Source organism: Natrix helvetica (assembly GCF_964273705.1).
Source record: "Natrix helvetica genome assembly, chromosome: 2".
Lineage (NCBI taxonomy): Eukaryota > Metazoa > Chordata > Lepidosauria > Squamata > Natricidae > Natrix > Natrix helvetica.
In genome coordinates this window covers 63,025,616-63,044,730 of record NC_138552.1, presented here as the reverse complement: position 1 = coordinate 63,044,730, position 19,115 = coordinate 63,025,616, and the positions used below count along the sequence as shown (strand labels likewise).

The window sequence follows — 19,115 nt, the reverse complement described above, 5'->3', positions numbered from 1 at the left end:
CTGTACTGCGTCGTACCGCCTGAAACCACCACTGATTTAGATACTCCTGACTGATTTTGGAATGCTAAGCAGAGTAAGAGCTGGTTAATACATAGGAGACCTCCCAGAAGTCAGGAGCAAACAAAGATAAGTATTATTGTGAAGAAACCTACCCAGATCTGTCTATGTCAGGGGTGTCAAACTCACGTCGTCATGGCATCGTCACATGACGTATTGGGACTTTTTTTTCCCTTTGCTAAACTGGGCGTGGGCATGGCCAGTTGTAACGCATCCAGCCTGCGGGCCGCAGGTTTGACAGCCCTGGTGTATGTAGACACTAAAAGTTAAGTATGACCTGTCTTATCCTTTAAAAATACTTGGATGTTACTGTCTTCATTTCCTCACTGTGGTTCCCATGTGACTATGGGACTCCAAGGTACTTATAAATAGTCTGTATGTCTGCTATGTGGCCTTGTTGGTAGTTCCACATCATCAGTCTTAATGATCTTCCCTTTCTTGACTACCCTTCAGCCCCACTTCTCCAATCAAATGACATCCCAACGTTCTCACTATAGATCCATGTCAAGTAGATCAGCAAGTCAATATTCCATTCACTCTTAGCATACAAGATGTTGTCATCCATGTAGAGCAGCGGTCCTGTTTTGCCAGCGCTGTGGACTGGCAGCAGCAGAGGTGGGGGGAGAGGTTTCATGCACACATGTGCTACTTGAACAAATGCAACTTCACTTGCTCATCCATTGCTCGTGTAGCCTGGTTCCCAATGGACTGTGGCACAACACTGGGCTGGGGACCAGGGGTTGAGGACCTCTGGTGTAGAGGAAGAGGCTGATGCTAGTGTTCTGACCCAGACTTCCTTAGAAAGCAAGAAGCAATGTCTTGGTCCCTGCAAAACCTCTTTTGTTTATACGACTGTGAATTCCCATCATTCATAGTCAGCAAGGCTTAGTAAATAGTCTTTCAGAGGTATGTTTATCCACACACACCTTATCTCAGTGTGTGAGATAACTAGTTTCCAAACTCAGGGAAAGGCAAACTCAGCAGTCTCTCTTAAAGTCACACACAGAATTTGCCAATCTTAAACTGACCGAATGAATGAATGCTTTCCTGTAAAAGCCCACTCCCTGTTCGTTCCTCTTTTGTTTCCTATGGGAGGGGGCAATCACCTCCAAGGTGTGGCTTTACTCCTAAGTCGAGGTCTGCTTTCTCAGTTCTTCTTGTCTTCTGGCAGCTCTGCACATGTGCACTGGGAACATGTTCCAGCTATTCATCTGCCTCACTGCTGTCTAATTCCCTCTTTGCCTCTGATACAGAGCCCTCGTCTGAGCTTTCCTCAACCCCAGGATTGGCCCATGTTCCTCCCCAACCTCTTCACTGTCTGATTCTGCTGCCAGCTTCTGCTGGTTTCTGGTGGGCCACAATAGCTAGTTCCACTCTTAAACTAGTATCTATATCCTACCCTTGTGATTATCTGGTTCAGGGGGTGCAAGTCTAGGCAGAGCAGCAGTGGGGGCTAGTAACATCACCTTGGTATATGCCACACTTGATGGCTACTTGTGTGATCTGTCTTGAGTTGACTTCCAGTTTGTCTTCCACAATCCGATTGAATTCTTTAGGAAAGTTTAGTCCCGTGTTGATTTTGTGTAGTGCCAGGCATTCAGATTCATGAATGTGGCATTGTGTATTATTACTCTTCTGGTGCATAATACAATAAGGTTGAAATCTGGGGTTCCTAATCCTAGTTCCTCATAATTCTCAACGTGGTTTGACATTGGGTGTAGAGACACTGAATGAATATATCATGCAATCCATGTATTTGAAGCGATGACAATTCCACGGATGGTTTCCTTTACGCTTAATATCTAAAGTGGCCCAAAATATGCTGCCCTATCTTAGCCCTGCTTTTTATTGCTAAATAAAATTAGCCTTTCACCACTTCTATTAAAGCAGTAAGAGTTTTGTCCTAAAAGGAAGAGTCTTCCATGTTGTATCTGCATCATTATAGTAACCCAGAGCTTATTTCAGGGTATGGGGGAATGTTAAATCATTATTTCACTTTACTAAGTAAAGTGTATTTCTAATCAAAGTTAATGGACTCAAAAGTTAGCACTCTGAGTTCGTCTGGGCCAGGTGACTTATAGTGAAATGTAATATTTTGCCATACAGATAAAAGGGATCTCTCTATGGGTTTGCTTCTTCCAAAGAAATAAAAAGCCAGTTTCAGACGTTAATACTCAAGTTTCACATTTTAGCTTAATAAAATGTTAATGATCAGTATCCAAGGCAAGGTCAACTCTAACACACATTTGGGATTGTTGATAAAATGTTACTGGTTTAGTAGAAGGATTATTTTCCCAGGATGGCTGCTCTCTGGTGGCAGGGATATTGCAATCCTTTACAGAGATGTTGATAACCTAGCATGACCCTCAGATTTTTTTTTAATGTGAACATTTCAAAAGGCGATTTTAGATATTCAAATATTTTAACCAGTAAAGCACGGGAACTGATCTGACATTTATAAGCGATGCAGTAAAAAAATCCCAATGCCTTTGATGTCTGCATTTTATCAAAAACAGCTCCACACGTTTAGTCACAACTTTAGGGCTCTCTACAGATTGTATAATCAAACCAGCCTCAAACTTGCTAAGCAGGAGCTGCTCTTCGGAGACCAGGAAAATGACATAGGACAGCGGTGGCGAACCTTTTTTGGCTCGCGTGCCATAAGGGGGGAGCGCAGGGGGGTCGTGTGCAGGCGTGCCGCACCCATAATGCAATGCGTGACCCCCCCAGTGCGCATGCGTGCACTACAGGTGCGACCCTCCTCCCCATTTTTACATGCTTTTTTCGCCCTCCCCAGGCTCCAGAGGCTTTATAGGAGCCTGGGGAGGGCGGAAACAGCCTCCCCCCACCCCGGGCTTCCGATTTGCTCTGAGTGACTTCCAGTTTGCTTGGAGGATCGTTTTGAGCGCCCCGAAGGCTTCAGGAACCGTCCCGAGGCTTCCCTGATGTCTTCGGAGAGCTCAAAACGACCCTCCAAGCAAACCGGAAGTCACTTCCAGTTTGCTTGGAGGGTTGTTTTAAGTGTTCCGATGGCTTCAGGGACCGTCCCGAGGCTTCCCTGATGCCTTCAGAGTGCTCAAAACAACCCTCCGAGCAAACCAGAAGTCACTTCCGTTTTGCTTGGAGGGCCGTTTTAAGCAGTCCGAAGGCATCAGGGAAGCTCATGAAGCCTCCGGAGGGTCTCTGGGGGGGGCTCTTTTCACCCTCCCCAGGCTCCTATAAAGCCTCTGGAGCCTGGGGAGGGCAAAAAATGGCTTTTAAAAAGGGTGAACTCAGCTGGCTAGCGTGCGCATGCGCGCTGGCCAGCTGACAGGGCAGCGCCTCGTGTGCCCTGACAAATAGGTCCACGTGCCACCTGTGGCACGCGTGCCATAGGTTCGCCATCACTGACATAGGAAGTCACTTCTCAACTGTTGCCAAGAAAACAATCTGGGTTTTTAGCAATTTAATTCAAAGGATTTCTTTTCACCTTTTCCATGCTTGTAGCATACAAACGTTTTTACCCATATACTTTGAGAGCTATTGCACCATTGCACTTTTAAGGTAAAGGTTCTTCTCGCACATATGTGCTAGTCATTCCCGACTCTTGGGAACAGTGCTCATGCCCATTCCAAAGCCAAAGAGCCAGTGCTGTCGAAAGACATCTCTGTGGTCATGTGTCCGGCATGACTAAACACCGAAGACACCTGGATCAGTTACCTTTGCACCAAAGGTGGTTCCTATTTTTCTACTTGCATTTTTACATGCTTTCAAACTGTTAGGTTGGCAAAAGCTGGGACAAGTAACGAGATCTCACTCCGTTACACAGCACTAGGGATTCGAACTGCCGAATTGCCAACCATTCGATCGACAAGCTCAACGTCCTGGCCACTGAGCCACCATATCGTGTATTGCACTCTTACCCTATGTTAATTTATTTTGGCCACCAAATGTTGAATTACTAATAGTAACACAGGGGAAAACCTTATGCCAAATAAATTCAATCCAAATAAGTAAAATGTCAGCCCTGTACATCTCCTGTCTGGAGAGACTAAGGATTTAAAATTGGACCTTCTGCTTACAAAGCAGATCAATTATAATGGACTGTTTGAACATGACAATTGGATAAAAGATCCCCAATCCAATTGACTTTCATTTACCAATCTATCAGCAATCTCTGCATTCGCTTGGAATATAAAAAATGATTTTTTTAAAAAAATTTAAATATTCAAGGAATATTCATCTCACAATAAAGCCGAGAGAGAAATGGTATTACAATCTTCCCCTCCCACCCGAAATAATATTTTAGGTTTTTAAATCAATCAGATTTGCTTGCACAGGTAGTCCCTACAGCAAAACTCAGAGAATATTGTATTGGTAGTCCCTGGCTTACAGCAATTTTTTAAAGTTTGACGTTTCAATGGTCTCAGAAAAACTCACAACCCATCCTCAAAGTTATGGCTGTTGTGGCAACATGGTCACAATCCAGGCATTTCAGAGTCACAACTCACTTTTACAATGTTTGAAGCACATTTTGGTCACGTAATCACAATTCACAAACTTCTCAGCCAGCTTCTGACAAAGTCGAGAAGCCGGATTCGCTTAAGGAACACATGATTCACTTAACAACCATGTGATCTGTTTAACGACTGTAATTGGCTTAATTGCAAATTGCAAATGGATCCAGTTATGTGACTACTAGCTTAACTACATTACTTAGCAACCAAAATTCAAGTCCCAATTGAGGTCATTAAGTCGAGGACTATCTGTACTAGATCAAGAGATTTCTCAAATTGGTAAATTACATTTTATTATTGCCTTTGCTTTAGTTGTATCACATCCAACAGTTTGTGAAAGTTGAAATTTGTCAATTATGAGAACCTGATACTGTGTCTTTTTTCAGTCTTTGAGAAGCACAACGACAGGTTTGAAATCCCTTCAGTTTACTTTGAATTATTTCTATTGATAAAGATGCTTTTAATAAAGCATCCCATGTAGCATAAATAAGAATTTGTTGGAGAAAAATGCTTGACATTGGGTTGATATGTAGTACCTAGCTAGCAAAAACCCTAAATTATATAAATAATTTGTTTATACTTTTAACGGGAGACAAAAGATACCAAAATCATATTACAACCTTGAATAATATAGTTCGCAAATTTATTATGCATTAGGAAGCTTATTAACTTAAAAACAAACTGCATAGTACAAAAGGTTTGATATCTTTGCTTAAGGCGGACCAAGTTTCAAAATATATATATATATTTAAATTTTGTTCCGTCATTACACAATCCTTTATAAAAGCTGTATATCTGTCAGTGCCCTCATTACATTTATAAATACAAGATTTACACAGTAACCCATCAGGAAAAAAAGTAGAACTTCTTATAAATATCTACATATATTCATACATATAAAACATTCATAAGAGTACTTTTGTTAGATTTTTGTGTAATGTTCCATTTTTACTGCCACAAAATACACAGAAATCTTTGCAATTTCAAAAATGCTTCTAAAAATTGTAACATGGTACTTTGTAGAAACTAAATCATCTTTTAAAGTCTTTTTAGATAGACATTTCACAATTATAATTCTATGAGATTCTTCAGAGATTGATATGAAGGCTAAACATAGCTGATAACAATGTACACTAAATAGCAGTTAAGGCAGGAGCGAAAGTAAGGGGGACAGAAATGTTTCACATGGCAGTTAAAAGACGACAGATGATGCGATAAATACATACGTCAATATAAATTGCCTCAGCACCCATTTAATTAGTTCATATGTCAGAACTGGCCACGCTGGTGGTGCCAGAAGTGAGCATCACTAACGCTTTCTATTGAAGGAATAATCATCATTGCCTTGCTCAGGTTTTCAATAGGAGCCCTTTTAATTATCATCTCAGTTAGAGATTTTAAAAACAAGGGTTGAAAATGCACCAATAGTTTATCTTTCAATTGACATTCCCTGCACACTTTTAAATAGTTCGGCAATATTCAATCAATCAGGCAGCATGTTAAGAGAGAGATATAAGACTATATTGATGGAGTGGGATTGTGACAAAAAGCTTTGTCAGTAATGTTTATTGAAATGGAGTATTCTTTCCAAATCCCCACGAGCGACAAGAGTAGAGAAGCAATGAAGACATTGGGGCAAGGGGGGGGGGGGGGCTAGCAGGGTTATGGTTTACTCACAGTGAATTTGGGTACTCAAGTATTTAACTACATCTGAAGATCATCTTTCCCAAGATACTGCAATTCCACATTCTCAGTTCAGTGTTGGGTTCAACAATAATTGCATGGATACAAAAAGAAAAACTTGCTTTGGACTGTTCTACAGAAAATCCACCGTTAAGTGGTTGCAATCAGCCTTAATTGAATACCAATGGCCACTTATACATGATATCTTAGGTGAGTGAAATGTGCAAAGCTTTTGACAGATCAAAAGTTCACTCCAGAAGAGAACTGCTCTGGATTCAGAGCTCAGTGCGTGGATTATGTCTGCCCGATGGCTGTCTCTGTTTATCTTAGAAAAAAAAAGCTCCTTTCATACGCTGCTATCTTGAAGCAGAGGCTCAATATCCTCATCACTGCCCCGATCTGGACTGTTGCTCTGGATACTGTTGATGCTGTTGCTGTGCTTTCTGGTATTGGCGGCTTTACTGTGCTCGGGGATAAATAAGGCAACCAGAAAGGCTAGGAGGACTGCACAGGCTCCAAAAAGGAAAGGAGGGCCAGGTATGACTGCATTCTGTAAAAAGAAAATAAGAAAGGCTGAGCAACCACAGATTAGTATAATGGGAACAATGAAGCCACTCACATCCGCATCCTTAACTGCCCAGTAAGTAGACAGTTATATGTGTCACTACTGTGCTGCCAACATCAGACTTGCATCAATTTTGAGAGTTGCTGGCTGTTGTCGAAAGTTAGAAATTTGTCTTCTCCAGAAATCACACTCCTATTTCACCCCATAATGAAATGAGGCAGAATACTAAAACAGTAGGAAGCCTTTTTTGTTCTTGGTGTTTTGAAAAGAATCAGATAAAAATTGCCTTGTATGCTTCCACATGTGCTGCACCAGGCCTAGGAGGGTGAGAACTTCTGCAAATTGAATTATAATTATTTATACTGAATAATTGTTTTGACAAAGAATTGGATTTTAGAAACGGGGATCCTAAAACATAGTATTTTAACCTGTGAACTGTCAAAATTACACAGCTGATATTATAAGGTCATGTTTCCAAAGAAGCATTCTTCAATCCAAGAAACTGACACAAAACAGAGCTGTTAGAAGGCCAAGGAGACGAACGGCTGGCAACAGCTAAAGAACATGAAAAAAAAAAAAAACAAGGCAAGAGTACAAAAAGATTATGTTTTAGCTGGAAAACCCATCAAAAGAATCAACTGCTGATTCACTCCATGTTATGTCTTGCACTTTGAAATGAAGAAATATCAGTCACAGGACGCCCCATCAATAACTATTAAGAGCCACTATTCCAAGAAAGATTTATAATCATTTTACCTCATCACTTGGATCCTGCCTAGCAGCCTTATCCTGAACTGGTGCCAACTCATTAAGTTCCACGTGGAAGAGAAAGAATATGAAGCCATAGAGAGCAGGGCCAAGTCCATTGCACAGACCTCTGATTCCAGTTATGATCCCTTGGACGACACCTGGGAAAGAGCAAGTTCACAGTGAAGGAGAAATAATTTCTGCCGGCCATTCCCACTTTAAAAAGGCAACAAAAGAGCTCCACAGATTGCATTTCAAATGGATTCTGGGATCTTATACAGCAATCAAGCTGACCTTCTCCTAAGCTGGCTGAATATTAACTACCGCATTTTTCAGATTATAAGACGCACGTTTTTCCCTCAAAAAAAGAGGCTGAAAATCTGGATGTGTTTATACACTGAATACAGCATTTTTTGCCTCCCAAAACTCTGCCCCCTTCACCAAAATGGCCATGCATAGCTTTTAGAAGGCTTCCAGAGAGCTCCTGTGGGCTGGGGAGGGCAGAAATGAGGAAAAAATGGGCCGGGGTTTTTTTTTTGGCTCAATTTTGCCCCACCCCCAGCAGCACTCTACAAGCCTTCTAAAGGCTACCCATCCCCATTTTTTTGACAAAAAACAGGCCCGTTTTCATGAAAAATTGGCCTTTTTTGCTCATTTATTGTGCCCCCCCCTCCCAGGAGCACTCTACAAGCCAAAGGGCTATTCATGCCCCTTTGGGGGGAAAACATGCCCGTTTTCGTGAAAAACAGGCTGTTTTTGGGAGGTTTGCAATTGCCTCTTCAAAACCTAGGTGTGTCTTATACTCCGAAAAATATGGTACCTTTAAAGAGAGATCAGCTAGATTCAAAAATAATGTTGTAGACTAGTAATTAATTTGAGACATAAAATTGCCCTATGAAAGACAGATTTTCTTGTTAGATACTTTCAAAACAACCCAATTAGATCACTGATCTCAACATATTCTTTTATACTGAAATGACTGTTCCCATTCAATTGTTTTGAATTCTGTATTTCAGACAGTATACAGTATTCATATAATCTGACATTTAAACATTCTCACATATTCAGTCACCACTAGATGGCACTAGCATGTACTTTCAAACTTCTAAAAACTCTTCAGAGGATACTTAATTACTAACCCCACCCCCAGTTTAAAAGCTTATTTTAGATTACATTATATACTTGTACAAGAAAGGTATTCTACAAAGTGCCAACAACAGTGTATTCCCATTCTTTTTCATCAAAAATTCTAAAACAATAATTATTTCTAACACAATAAAAAACTGACAGTCTGTTTTCAAATCCTGGCCTAGTGAGAATGAAATCACTGTGGGGATTATGACATTTCTATCATTCCCCATTTTCCACCCATTAAAAAAGTGAACCTAAATCACCATTCTTCCAGAAAGAATAATAATAATCTATGTCACAAGCAAACTTCGCTAAAAATAAATGCAAGCTAATCTCACAATAAACTATTGGAAAAAATAGGGCCGAGATTCTCCCCCAGCAAGGAGGTAAAGAGATGATGGGCAAAATAATGAAAAGTATCCCTGCCCATCACTAGTTCTTGGATATATAGGCTAGCTGCAATGATACCAAAAGGCTGAACTGCACATCTTGTCTACCATGCAAGCTCTGACCTTTCCTATTTGCAAGCCCCATGTTGCATGCAATTAGCTAAAGCAGGGGTGTCCAAACTTGGCAACTTTAAGACTTATGGACTTCAACTCGCAGAATTCCCCAGCCAGCAGAGCTGGCTGGGGAATTCTGTAAGTTGAAGTCCACAAGTCTTAAAGTTGCCAAGTTTGGACACCCCTGAGCTAAAGAAAGAGATTATCATCATCAGATTGTCCCTTGTCAGTTGTGATCCTGTGTTTTTACTGCTAAGGGGTTTGCTTTGGAGCTTCTTAGCCCACACAAGTTATATCCGCAAAAGAAAATCACCCTCAAAAAATTCTCCAAACTAAAGAAATATCATTTATGAAGAATCGCACTATGTGTAACTTGCCTCTTCTTGCATGCACAAGGGGCAAACAAAAAATATACAGACTGTACTCCTTTCAAAAGTTATTGCAAGACTGCTAACCGGAAGCCTTCAACTTACAGCAGTTCAGTTAGTGACTGTTTGAAGTATGACAATGGCACTGAGACCTAGGACCATTTTTCACCCTTACAATCATTGCAGCATCCCCAGGGTTATGTGATCAACATCCAGATACTTGACAACTGTCTCGTATTTATGACAGTTGCAGTGTCCCGGGGTCACGTGATCACCTTTTGTGACCTGACAAGCAAAGTCAATGGGGAAGTCAAATTCACAACTGTGTTACTAACTTAACAACAGCAGCGATGCGCTTAACAACTGTGGCAAGAAAGGTCGTAAATTGGGGCAAAACACTTAACAGCTTAGTAACAGAAATTTGGGGTTAAATTGGGGTTGTAAGTGGAAGACTACCCATATTACTTTTCTAAAGCACAAACATTAGACCTCCACAGTAATGTTAAGAGGGGGAAACAGCTACAAGATCAGTTTGGTAGAAAAATAACCTTGCTTTCACCTTGTTGATCTGAATCTGCGTTTCGTGACACAAGAGCACTGATTGCTGGGAATGTGATACTTGACATGGCTGCAACAGCTCCAGCTGCCCACATCATCCTAAGCACAAGAAAACATAATGCTATATAATTTAAAAGGAAGGATCCATTTAGTAGGTTTTTTTAACATTTTAAAGAATTATCCAGATAGATGATAGATAGATAGATAGATAGATAGATGATAGATAGATAGATAGATAGATAGATAGATAGATAGATAGATAGATAGATAGATAGATAGATAGATAGATATAGATAGATAGATAGATAGATAGATAGATAGATAGATAGATAGATAGATAGATAGATAGATGTTGTATTTGTACTGATAAATAAATAAAGGGAGACTGGTATAGATCTATTTCGAGCTAATTAGCTCTCATCAGCTAGCCATACCCTTACTGGGATTCGAACCTGGGCTGTATTATATCTTAGGCAGGAGTCTTAGCCACTAAGCCACAGGCTCATCTCCTTATCAGTTGAGCCAGGGAAATAGGTATGTATTTGTGTTACAACCCCTGGTATGCCTAAATATGGGAGGAAGGTCACTACTCCCTCTTTCTGTCCTTTGGCTTATCACAGAAGACCATGCAGGCAGAAAACCATATTTTTATTTTTAATGTTGCCTTTTTATATTTGTGTTGTATTTGTACTGATAAATAAATAAAGGGAGACTAGTATAGATCTATTTCGAGCTAATTAGTTGGAGCTAATTAGCTCGAAATAGATCTATACTAGTCTCCCTTTATTTATTTATCAGTACAAATACAACACAAATATAAAAAGGCAACATTAAAAATAAAAATATGGTTTTCTGCCTGCATGGTCTTCTGTGATAAGCCGAAGGACAGAAAGAGGGAGTAGTGACCTTCCTCCCATATTTAGGCATACCAGGGGTTGTAACACAAATACACACACACACACACACACACACACACACACACACACACACACACACACACACACATATATATATATATATATATATATATATATATATATATATATATATATATATTTGTTCTTTGCTCTTGATACAAACATTTGAAGTAGTATTGCCAGGTTCGGCTCAGCAGCTTCAAACATGTAAAAACAACTGTTCACCAGGACAATAATTAAATTAGTTGGTTTTAGGTAACCAGCAATAAGGGTAAAAGAGATAACATTATATATTTTAGGTCAAGATATATATTATTCTTTTTTCACTTGCTTTAGCATTATATTTTTCTGTATTTAAAAATATGCCATTCATATTGAGAATCTTGGTGTGCTTTTTAATTAAATTTCTTTTGCCTATTTGGATATTATTGGTTGCAGATCATAATAATGATTGATCGAAGTCGTCTCTACAAATGTTATGTATTTTGTTAGTTGTCTCAGATCTAAAGTCAGGCTTTGTATCACAGCTGCTAAAAAGGTGGATACCCATGGAAAGTTTTCCACTCTACCAGCTATAAAACAAAGAGAATTGCACCCCAAAATATCAGCTGGTGGAAAATGTTGCTACCCCCCCTGATAATAAATCAGATTTATTATTACCGTGTTGCATTGCCATAATATGAGCTGTACCGGCTACCAGCTTGTTTCCAAGAAACTGGTTATTGCCTATAAAGCCCAACATGACTTGAGATCTGGGTATCTTTCGAGCGCACCTCTTCCAGGAAGAAGTGGCCCAACCAGTGCAGAGAAAATACCTACTGGAGTATCTATTAGAAGAGGATTCAAAAAGGGACATTATCTGGGGGAGCACCTACCTTCTATAGAATAACTTCCCTTATTCAATTATTTATTAAGTTCTGACTACTCTGAAAGGCCTTTGGAAGCTAAAACTTTGCTGTCATGAGTGAGATGCATCATAAATACTATGTGATAAAATATTACTTTGAGAGGATATATTTATAGTTTTTCTTGTTCTCTGTGTCTGTCTCTCTGCCTGTCTTGTCTCTCTGTCTTGTCTGTCCCTCCCTCCCTCTCTCTATCTCTCTCAAAATAAGCCATTATATTTTTCTATTAAAAAGTGCCTAATTTCAAAATTTAGCAAACCAAAATACGGCAGTTGCCTTTATCCCTTGTCACACATTACCAGGTTGCAACTACATTTTTCCTTTAAAATCTATTTTGTCCACAGCCGCAGTTCAAATTCTGTGTTTTGACATATAACGTTGTCAATGACTTAAAACTTGGTAAACGACTTAAGATCTTGGCCAAGAGTTATTAACCTTGATGTCAGGCTACCTATCTCTGAAGGCCATCAGCTTGGAGACCACGGGGCTTTCTTGTGCACTTGGTTGGCCAATATGAAGACTGACTGCTAGACTAGAAGGGCAAAGTATCTGATTCAGCAGAGCATCATGTTCTTCAAGCACCTCTTCCTATATCATCCTATCCAATAAACACGGAGTTATTACATCTATGAGTTAGAACTGTACATAAAAATATGGCCCAGGTAGGTCTACTGTACCCTCCAAGCCCACAAGCACAACATGCAATTTATTCACTGAATTGTTAAAAACAAAACTAGGAAGAGTCAGTTAAAAACATATCTGCACTGCACTTACCAAGGCTGAGAGCCAAAACCATACCAGGCCAGCTGGAACATCTGAAAACCAAGGCCAAGCAGTACTGTGTTTTTGTTCCCTATAGTCCTCATTAGGATGCTGAGGAAGACAGTCTACAAAAGTCAGAAAATGCATTATGCAATTTATGTATAAATCAGTATCTGAATAAACACAGAGGCAAAAAGAAAATATTTTAAAATTAATTTGCATGGCTGTGCAAAAATCATCTGGAACCGATATCAATTTTTCATTTATTATCTCCTTTTAATGTCCTCATAATCCAGCGATGGCTAACCTTTTTTGGCTCGCGTGCCACAAGTGGGGGAAGCGCAGGGGGGTCGTGTGCAGGCGTGCCGCACCCATAATGCAACGCGCAATCCCCCAGTAATTTTTTCGCCCTCCCCAAGCTCCAGAGGCTTTATAGGAGCCTGGGGAGGGCGAAAAGAGCCAACCCCACCCCCCGGAGGCCCTCCGGAGGCTTCGGGGACCGTCCGGAGGCTTCCCTAAAGCCTTCGGAGCGCTTAAAACCATCCTCCGAGCAAACCGGAAGTCCGGGTTGCTCGGAGGGTCGTTTTAAGCGCTCCGAAGGCGTCAGGGAAGCCTCCGGACAATCCCTGAAGCCTTCGGAGCGCTTAAAACGATCCTCCGAGCAACCCGGAAGTCACTTCCGGTTTGCTCGGAGGGTGGTTTTAAGCGCTCCAAAGGCGTCAGGGAAGCCCCCGGACGGTCCCTGAAGCCTTCGGAATGCTTAAAACGACCCTCCGAGCAACCCCGAAGTCACTTCCGGTTTGCTCGGAGGGTGGTTTTAAGCGTTCTGAAGGCTTCAGGGAATCCTCCGGACGGTCCCTAAAGTCTCCGGGAGGGGGAGGCTCTTTTCGCCCTCCCCAAGCTCCTATAAAGCCTCTGGAGCCTGGGGAAGGCGAAAAATAGCTTTTAAAAAGGTGAACTCAGCTGGCCAGCGTGCGCATGTGCGCTGGCCAGCTGACAGGGCAGCGCCTCGCGTGCCCTGACAAATGGCTCCGTGTGCCACTTGTGGCACGCGTGCCATAGGTTCGCCATCACTGTCATAATCCCTTGCGGGGTGAAGTCTGGACAACTGAATGCAGTTGAGTGTTTACTGGCCGGATGCCCTTCCTGTTACCAATGCATAGTTATATTCAGTAGATATATTCTCATTGTGCCCAGAGAGAGAAATATCTGCCTCTACCTAGGATTGAACTCACAGCCTCCTGATTGTGAGGCAAGAGCTCCATCTGTAGGCCACTGCACCACTCAATTTTTCATTTATGTGTGCACAAATTCAGCCTCAACTTTTGGGGGGCCTTTCAAAACTACAACCAAAGCCTCATGATATATTTCCAAGGAAAGACCTTGATAAAAGCACTAACAAAAAAAAGTCTTCCCAAAGAATATATGATTCTTTATTAAGAAAGCTGCTAGGTGAAGTCAAACATTCCTTGCAAACAAGCAAGGTCAATTGTCCACTAGTACAATGTAATGTTGCCCCTGAAAAATGTTGGAAACTGCAACTGCTACAAATGGCATGTGATGAGGAAGCTGATGGGAACCACAAGTGGTCCTTGTTTATCAGTACCGTATTTTTCGGACTATAAGATGCACCAAGATTTTGAGGAGGTAATTTTTTTAAAAAAAATGGTTTTGCACTCTGCAGTCCTCCCAAATCCTCTGCACACCTGTTTTTTTTTTTTTTTGCAAAAACCAGGGCATGCATAGGCTTTGGGAGGCTTTTAGAGTGATCCTGCGGGCTGGGGAGGACAAAAATGAGCAAAAACCAACCCATTTTTCACTCACTTTTGCCCTCCCCAGCCCCAAGGAGCACTTTGCAGGCCTCCCAGACCCTCTGCACGTCCATTTTTGCAAAAAACAGGATGTGTGGAGGCAGAGTTTCAGGAGGCCCAAAATGCTGTATTCAGTGTATAAGATGCACCCATATTTTCACCCTCTTGGGGGGGGGGGTCAATTTGGGGGTGAGTGCGTCTTATACTCCAAAAAATACTGTAAGTTTGTTCAGTAACAGTCTGAAGTTACAATCTGTGAAAAAGTTACACTAGTCACAGTGCCCCCCCTCCCCCCAATTGACTGTAATTTGGGCTCTTGGCAACCAGTGCACACATTTATAATAGTCGCAGTGTCCCATGGTCACATGATACTATTTACAACTTTTATAGCCAGCTTCTGACAAGCAAAGTCAATGGCGAAGCCGGCAGGAAGTTGCAAGTCATGGTCACAGGACAACACACTTAACAATTGCAGGCGATTCTCTTCCCGCAGCCAGAACTAACATAAGCAGTGTGGTGTTTCACTTTCAACATGTCACTTTTGTGACAGAGTTGCTGGTCCCCAATTGCAGATTGGTAAATTAGGACTACCTGTACACGTATTCTGTGTGATCGGTGCTAGGTGATAGTTTGTTTCCAAGTTCAGTTTCAAGTGCCTCATTTTCACTTTTTAAGCACTGATCAGCTTTATGCTAGAACCATTTTCTTCCATAGGCTCTACCAACATGTATCAATCATAATCTAAAACTTTTTTTTAATGTTCACTCTGTGAATGATAATCAGGACAAAGGTTTTCTGTTGCAGAACCTTTGCCAACTGGTCAGACTCCAATTCTCTGTCAGAATCTGGTAAAAGAAACCAGCTTTTAACATTCTGAGTGTTCTTATTTAATGCAATATTTGGACTGATATATTAAATATTCATAATTCTGTTAAGCATTTATGAATTATTATGTTAGACATTAATTTGATATAAAATACGTACTTTTTGCAATGTTTTTCTTTATTTTAGAGTAGTTGGGTCCTACATAGACATTTTATTTCCACATACATAATTTGCAAAGTACATTTCATCACTTAATTAATACATTTTAATTATGCGTGCTTGTTGCAATTTTTTAAAAACTTATTGAAATTATGCTTACCTGAGCAACTATAGAAAGAATGCCAATCACAGCTATGAATGTTGCAATGCTTGCATACTCAAATTTTATCACCTGTAAATAAATGAAACAAAATCTGTACTTAAAACTTCACAGCTACTGAAAATCTTTTTCAGAAAAATGAATGATTATAGTAGTTACAGAAAGTAAATTTACAAACGGAAAACAAACTTGGAAAAGAACACCAAACCTAAGGTGATTTTTGTGAAGTATATAACTCCTAAAAAAAAAACCTTGTAGTAAAGTAGTATCGATTAAAATCCACAAATATCAACTCCAGTTAAATAAAAAGCAACCGATTCCTCAATACCATGACCATTTACTAATAATATATATTGTCACATGCAGGATGGCACAGCACTGCACAACTTAATTTCAATTCAAATTGTTCTCCTGCACCTTCATAATATTTTCCATTTTGAGGTGAGTAAACACACAAAGACAAACACATACATACATACATCCCTATTATTTTGAGAACGAGGCAACCTGTTTCAACCATTTTGGAAGCCATTGCTCAGAACTGCTACAAACCATAGTTCAGCCATAATCCTTGGGTAATATCGCCAATTGGGGCCAGGACTGCTATCAGTAAGCAATGTGGTCATAAACATGGCATCCCAGGATCGTATCTCTTAGCAACAACAAACCTGGTACTATCAGTTGTCCTCGTAACCCCAGGATGTACAGATTATTAAGTGAGAAGACATGAGAGTTTCAACATAAGGAATGTTGGTGGGGGGGGATGGCTGGGGGGGGTAGAAGATGCCGCTGGCAGAGGCTAGGGAACATAGGGGGGGCAGCAGGGATCTCAAGCAGATTGGATAGGGTGTGGGAAGTGGGGGACGCTCCAAGCAGGCATGTACTACAGGGTGTGGGTGAGCAGGATCCCTGGGGATCTTGTACATATCAGGTTTCTTCAGACAAAAAGTAGTGGGAGACACTTTGGGGTCTACTACTTTGACTTTCCCTTTCGGCCTTCCTATTGACTTTGCTTATTAGAAACCAGCAGGGAAGGTTCCAAATGGTGATAGGACACAGCTCATTCTGACATCATAATCACCAGATACGTATGTGTCTGCCTCACAATCACATGACCGCAGGGACACTGCGATGGTCAGAACTTTGGAGGGCTGATTGTACACTAAGTTCAGTTTTTTCAGTGCCACTTTGAATGTCTGCCAAGCAAACAGACACATCAGGGACTACTGTAGTTACTACAGAAATCTACTTGTTAGCCTCCAACAAAAGCTTAGAAGCTTAGATTAAAAGCACAGGGTGGGTGGGTGGGTGGGTAGGGAGGTAGGGAGGTAGGTACTAAGTAGGAATAGTTTGCTTTACAGCAGGCTCTCCCAATCTGGGTATCTTTCAGATGATACAATTCCATGATATACTAGGGTCAGAGATCACAGAAATTATAGCTCAAAATGTCTGGAAGGCATGAAATTGGGAAGATGTTTTTAAATGAGGGCTGGTCTCTCTGGAAAGCAGGCCTTCCTGGTGAAATTAACATCTTGTCTCCAACTAAAAGTTATAGATTGCTACCACATTTATATTGCCTTTGTGCTATTTCTTAATTTTTTATGAACTTTTAAGAGAATTCTGAAAGAATGGCTAGAGAAAGATTTTAAGGAAATCTTCTCTGCCCATCAATAAGATGTCAAATTTACATAGCAAATAATATCATCTTTTTATTTCTTCATTACAATAACAGGTTTTTGGTTACTTACTTGCTTTTTCTTAGAAAAATCAGAAATGTGAAGATCGGAAATGGTATGTGATTTGGAGTCAAATAGTAAATATATATATATTTATTTATCTATCAGTACAAATACAACACAAACATACATACATACATACATACATACATGTATGTATGTATGTATGTTTGGAATCTACCTTTTCAGTCTATGGACAGAAGAGTGTCATGATTAGAGTAAGGAATATTATGTTACTTCAGGGAAAATTTTAAATTGAAAAAGTCTGTTTGTAAAATAAGAATACAGGTAATTCTTGACTTATGGCCATTTGCTTAGCAATCATTTGAAGTTATGAAGGTGCTAAAAAGTGACTTATGGACCAGTCCTCACACTTACAACCATTCCAACAATCCCACTGTAACATGATAGTGATCCAAGAGTTTGTCAATCAGCTCATCCATGTTTGCAACCGCATCCCAGTGATCACCATTTGTGATCTTCCCAGCTGACTTCTAATCAATGGACGAAGCTGGGTTGGCTTAACATCTGAGTGATTCAGTTAAAGACAGCAGCAAAAAAAAAAAAGTCATTCAATTGGGTGAAGTCACGTGATCATTCACTTAACAATCACATTGTTTCATGACCAAAGTTCTGGTCCCAATTGTGATTTAAATTGAGGACTATCTACAATGCATTGTGTTGAACGTTAGAGCTCTTTCAGATAAGTTATAATTGCATATGAGGCCCAAAACATGGGAGTTATTTCTCATTCATATCCCCTATAATTTCACTGAATTTCCAAAGTAACTTTTAATATGCATTTGGGACAAAAGAAAAATATGTGGGCTGATATTAAGGAAATTGGACTATGGGAACCATCTTAAGGGGTTAAAAAGGATCCTCAAGAGTTTGTAATCTGTTAATATTTCATGAATGGGAAACGTCCCTGTGCAAGACAGGTATTTTGTCAGCTGGCTCACAGGCATGCTTTCAATTTCATCTGTGCCCACTAGCCCAACAAAGCTGAAAACTCCACTTTGTTCAAGACAACTAGTTTGACAGTGAAAAATGTTGGAAACTACTTACTTGTCTCAAATAAAGGAAAAAACTAGAATATTGGCCAGCTTCAGGGAGGTAAGAAAGAAAAACAGTGATGCAGGTCAGCAAGATTGTAGAATCTTTCCCAACTTTTCTCAAAGACTGTCAAAAGATAAGAGGAAAAATAAGGTAAGACAAAAGAAGCCATCAGAAATAAATGAATTATTTCTATAATTTATTAATTATAGTATTCATGTATTCATTCAATTTGTGTCCAACACTGATGAAAAGACCCTTGGTAACCAACAATAAAAACTCCACAGAACAATAAAGCAAGCTCAGGAGACTAACAAACTCAGGGACTTATTCCCTCAAATATGTGCTATGAGGTACATTCCAATTTTTAAAAGAATGCAATTCCACCTTACTTGGTTTCCGTTTTGGACTATTTTGTCTCATCAAGACCCTTATAATCTCTTGATACTATGCCAAGATATGGACAGAATCTACTGTATGGGACAGAGCAAGAATGAATAATTAGATAGCATCAGATGACATCCAAAATTGACTGACTGGAATCCCTTAAAATTTAATGTAAAAGTTAAAAGAGTGAACCATCTGGCATTGTACAAAAGTGCAGCCAGTGAACCAATCTCTCTTCCCCTGCCCTGACTGGAATTGTTCATTACGAAACAAGAACCTTTATAACACA

The 19,115-nt window shown here is 40.2% G+C and overlaps 1 protein-coding gene across 3 annotated transcripts in view; it reads right to left on the bottom strand.

Annotated features, from left to right (window-relative positions):
• Positions 1-5,166: 5,166 nt before the first annotated feature.
• The window catches only part of MFSD14B (major facilitator superfamily domain containing 14B), a 35,033-nt gene continuing 21,084 nt past the window's right edge, over positions 5,167-19,115 (bottom strand). For all 3 annotated transcript variants that reach the window (XM_081945847.1, XM_081945846.1, XM_081945848.1), the window contains exons 7-12: positions 18,452-18,565; positions 15,648-15,719; positions 12,705-12,817; positions 10,110-10,207; positions 7,558-7,709; positions 5,167-6,786 (exon numbers count right to left, since the gene is read on the bottom strand). In XM_081945847.1, the coding sequence (XP_081801973.1) occupies positions 6,583-6,786; positions 7,558-7,709; positions 10,110-10,207; positions 12,705-12,817; positions 15,648-15,719; positions 18,452-18,565 (753 nt within the window). In that variant the 3' untranslated portion in view covers positions 5,167-6,582. The remainder of the gene's footprint in view (positions 6,787-7,557; positions 7,710-10,109; positions 10,208-12,704; positions 12,818-15,647; positions 15,720-18,451; positions 18,566-19,115) is intronic.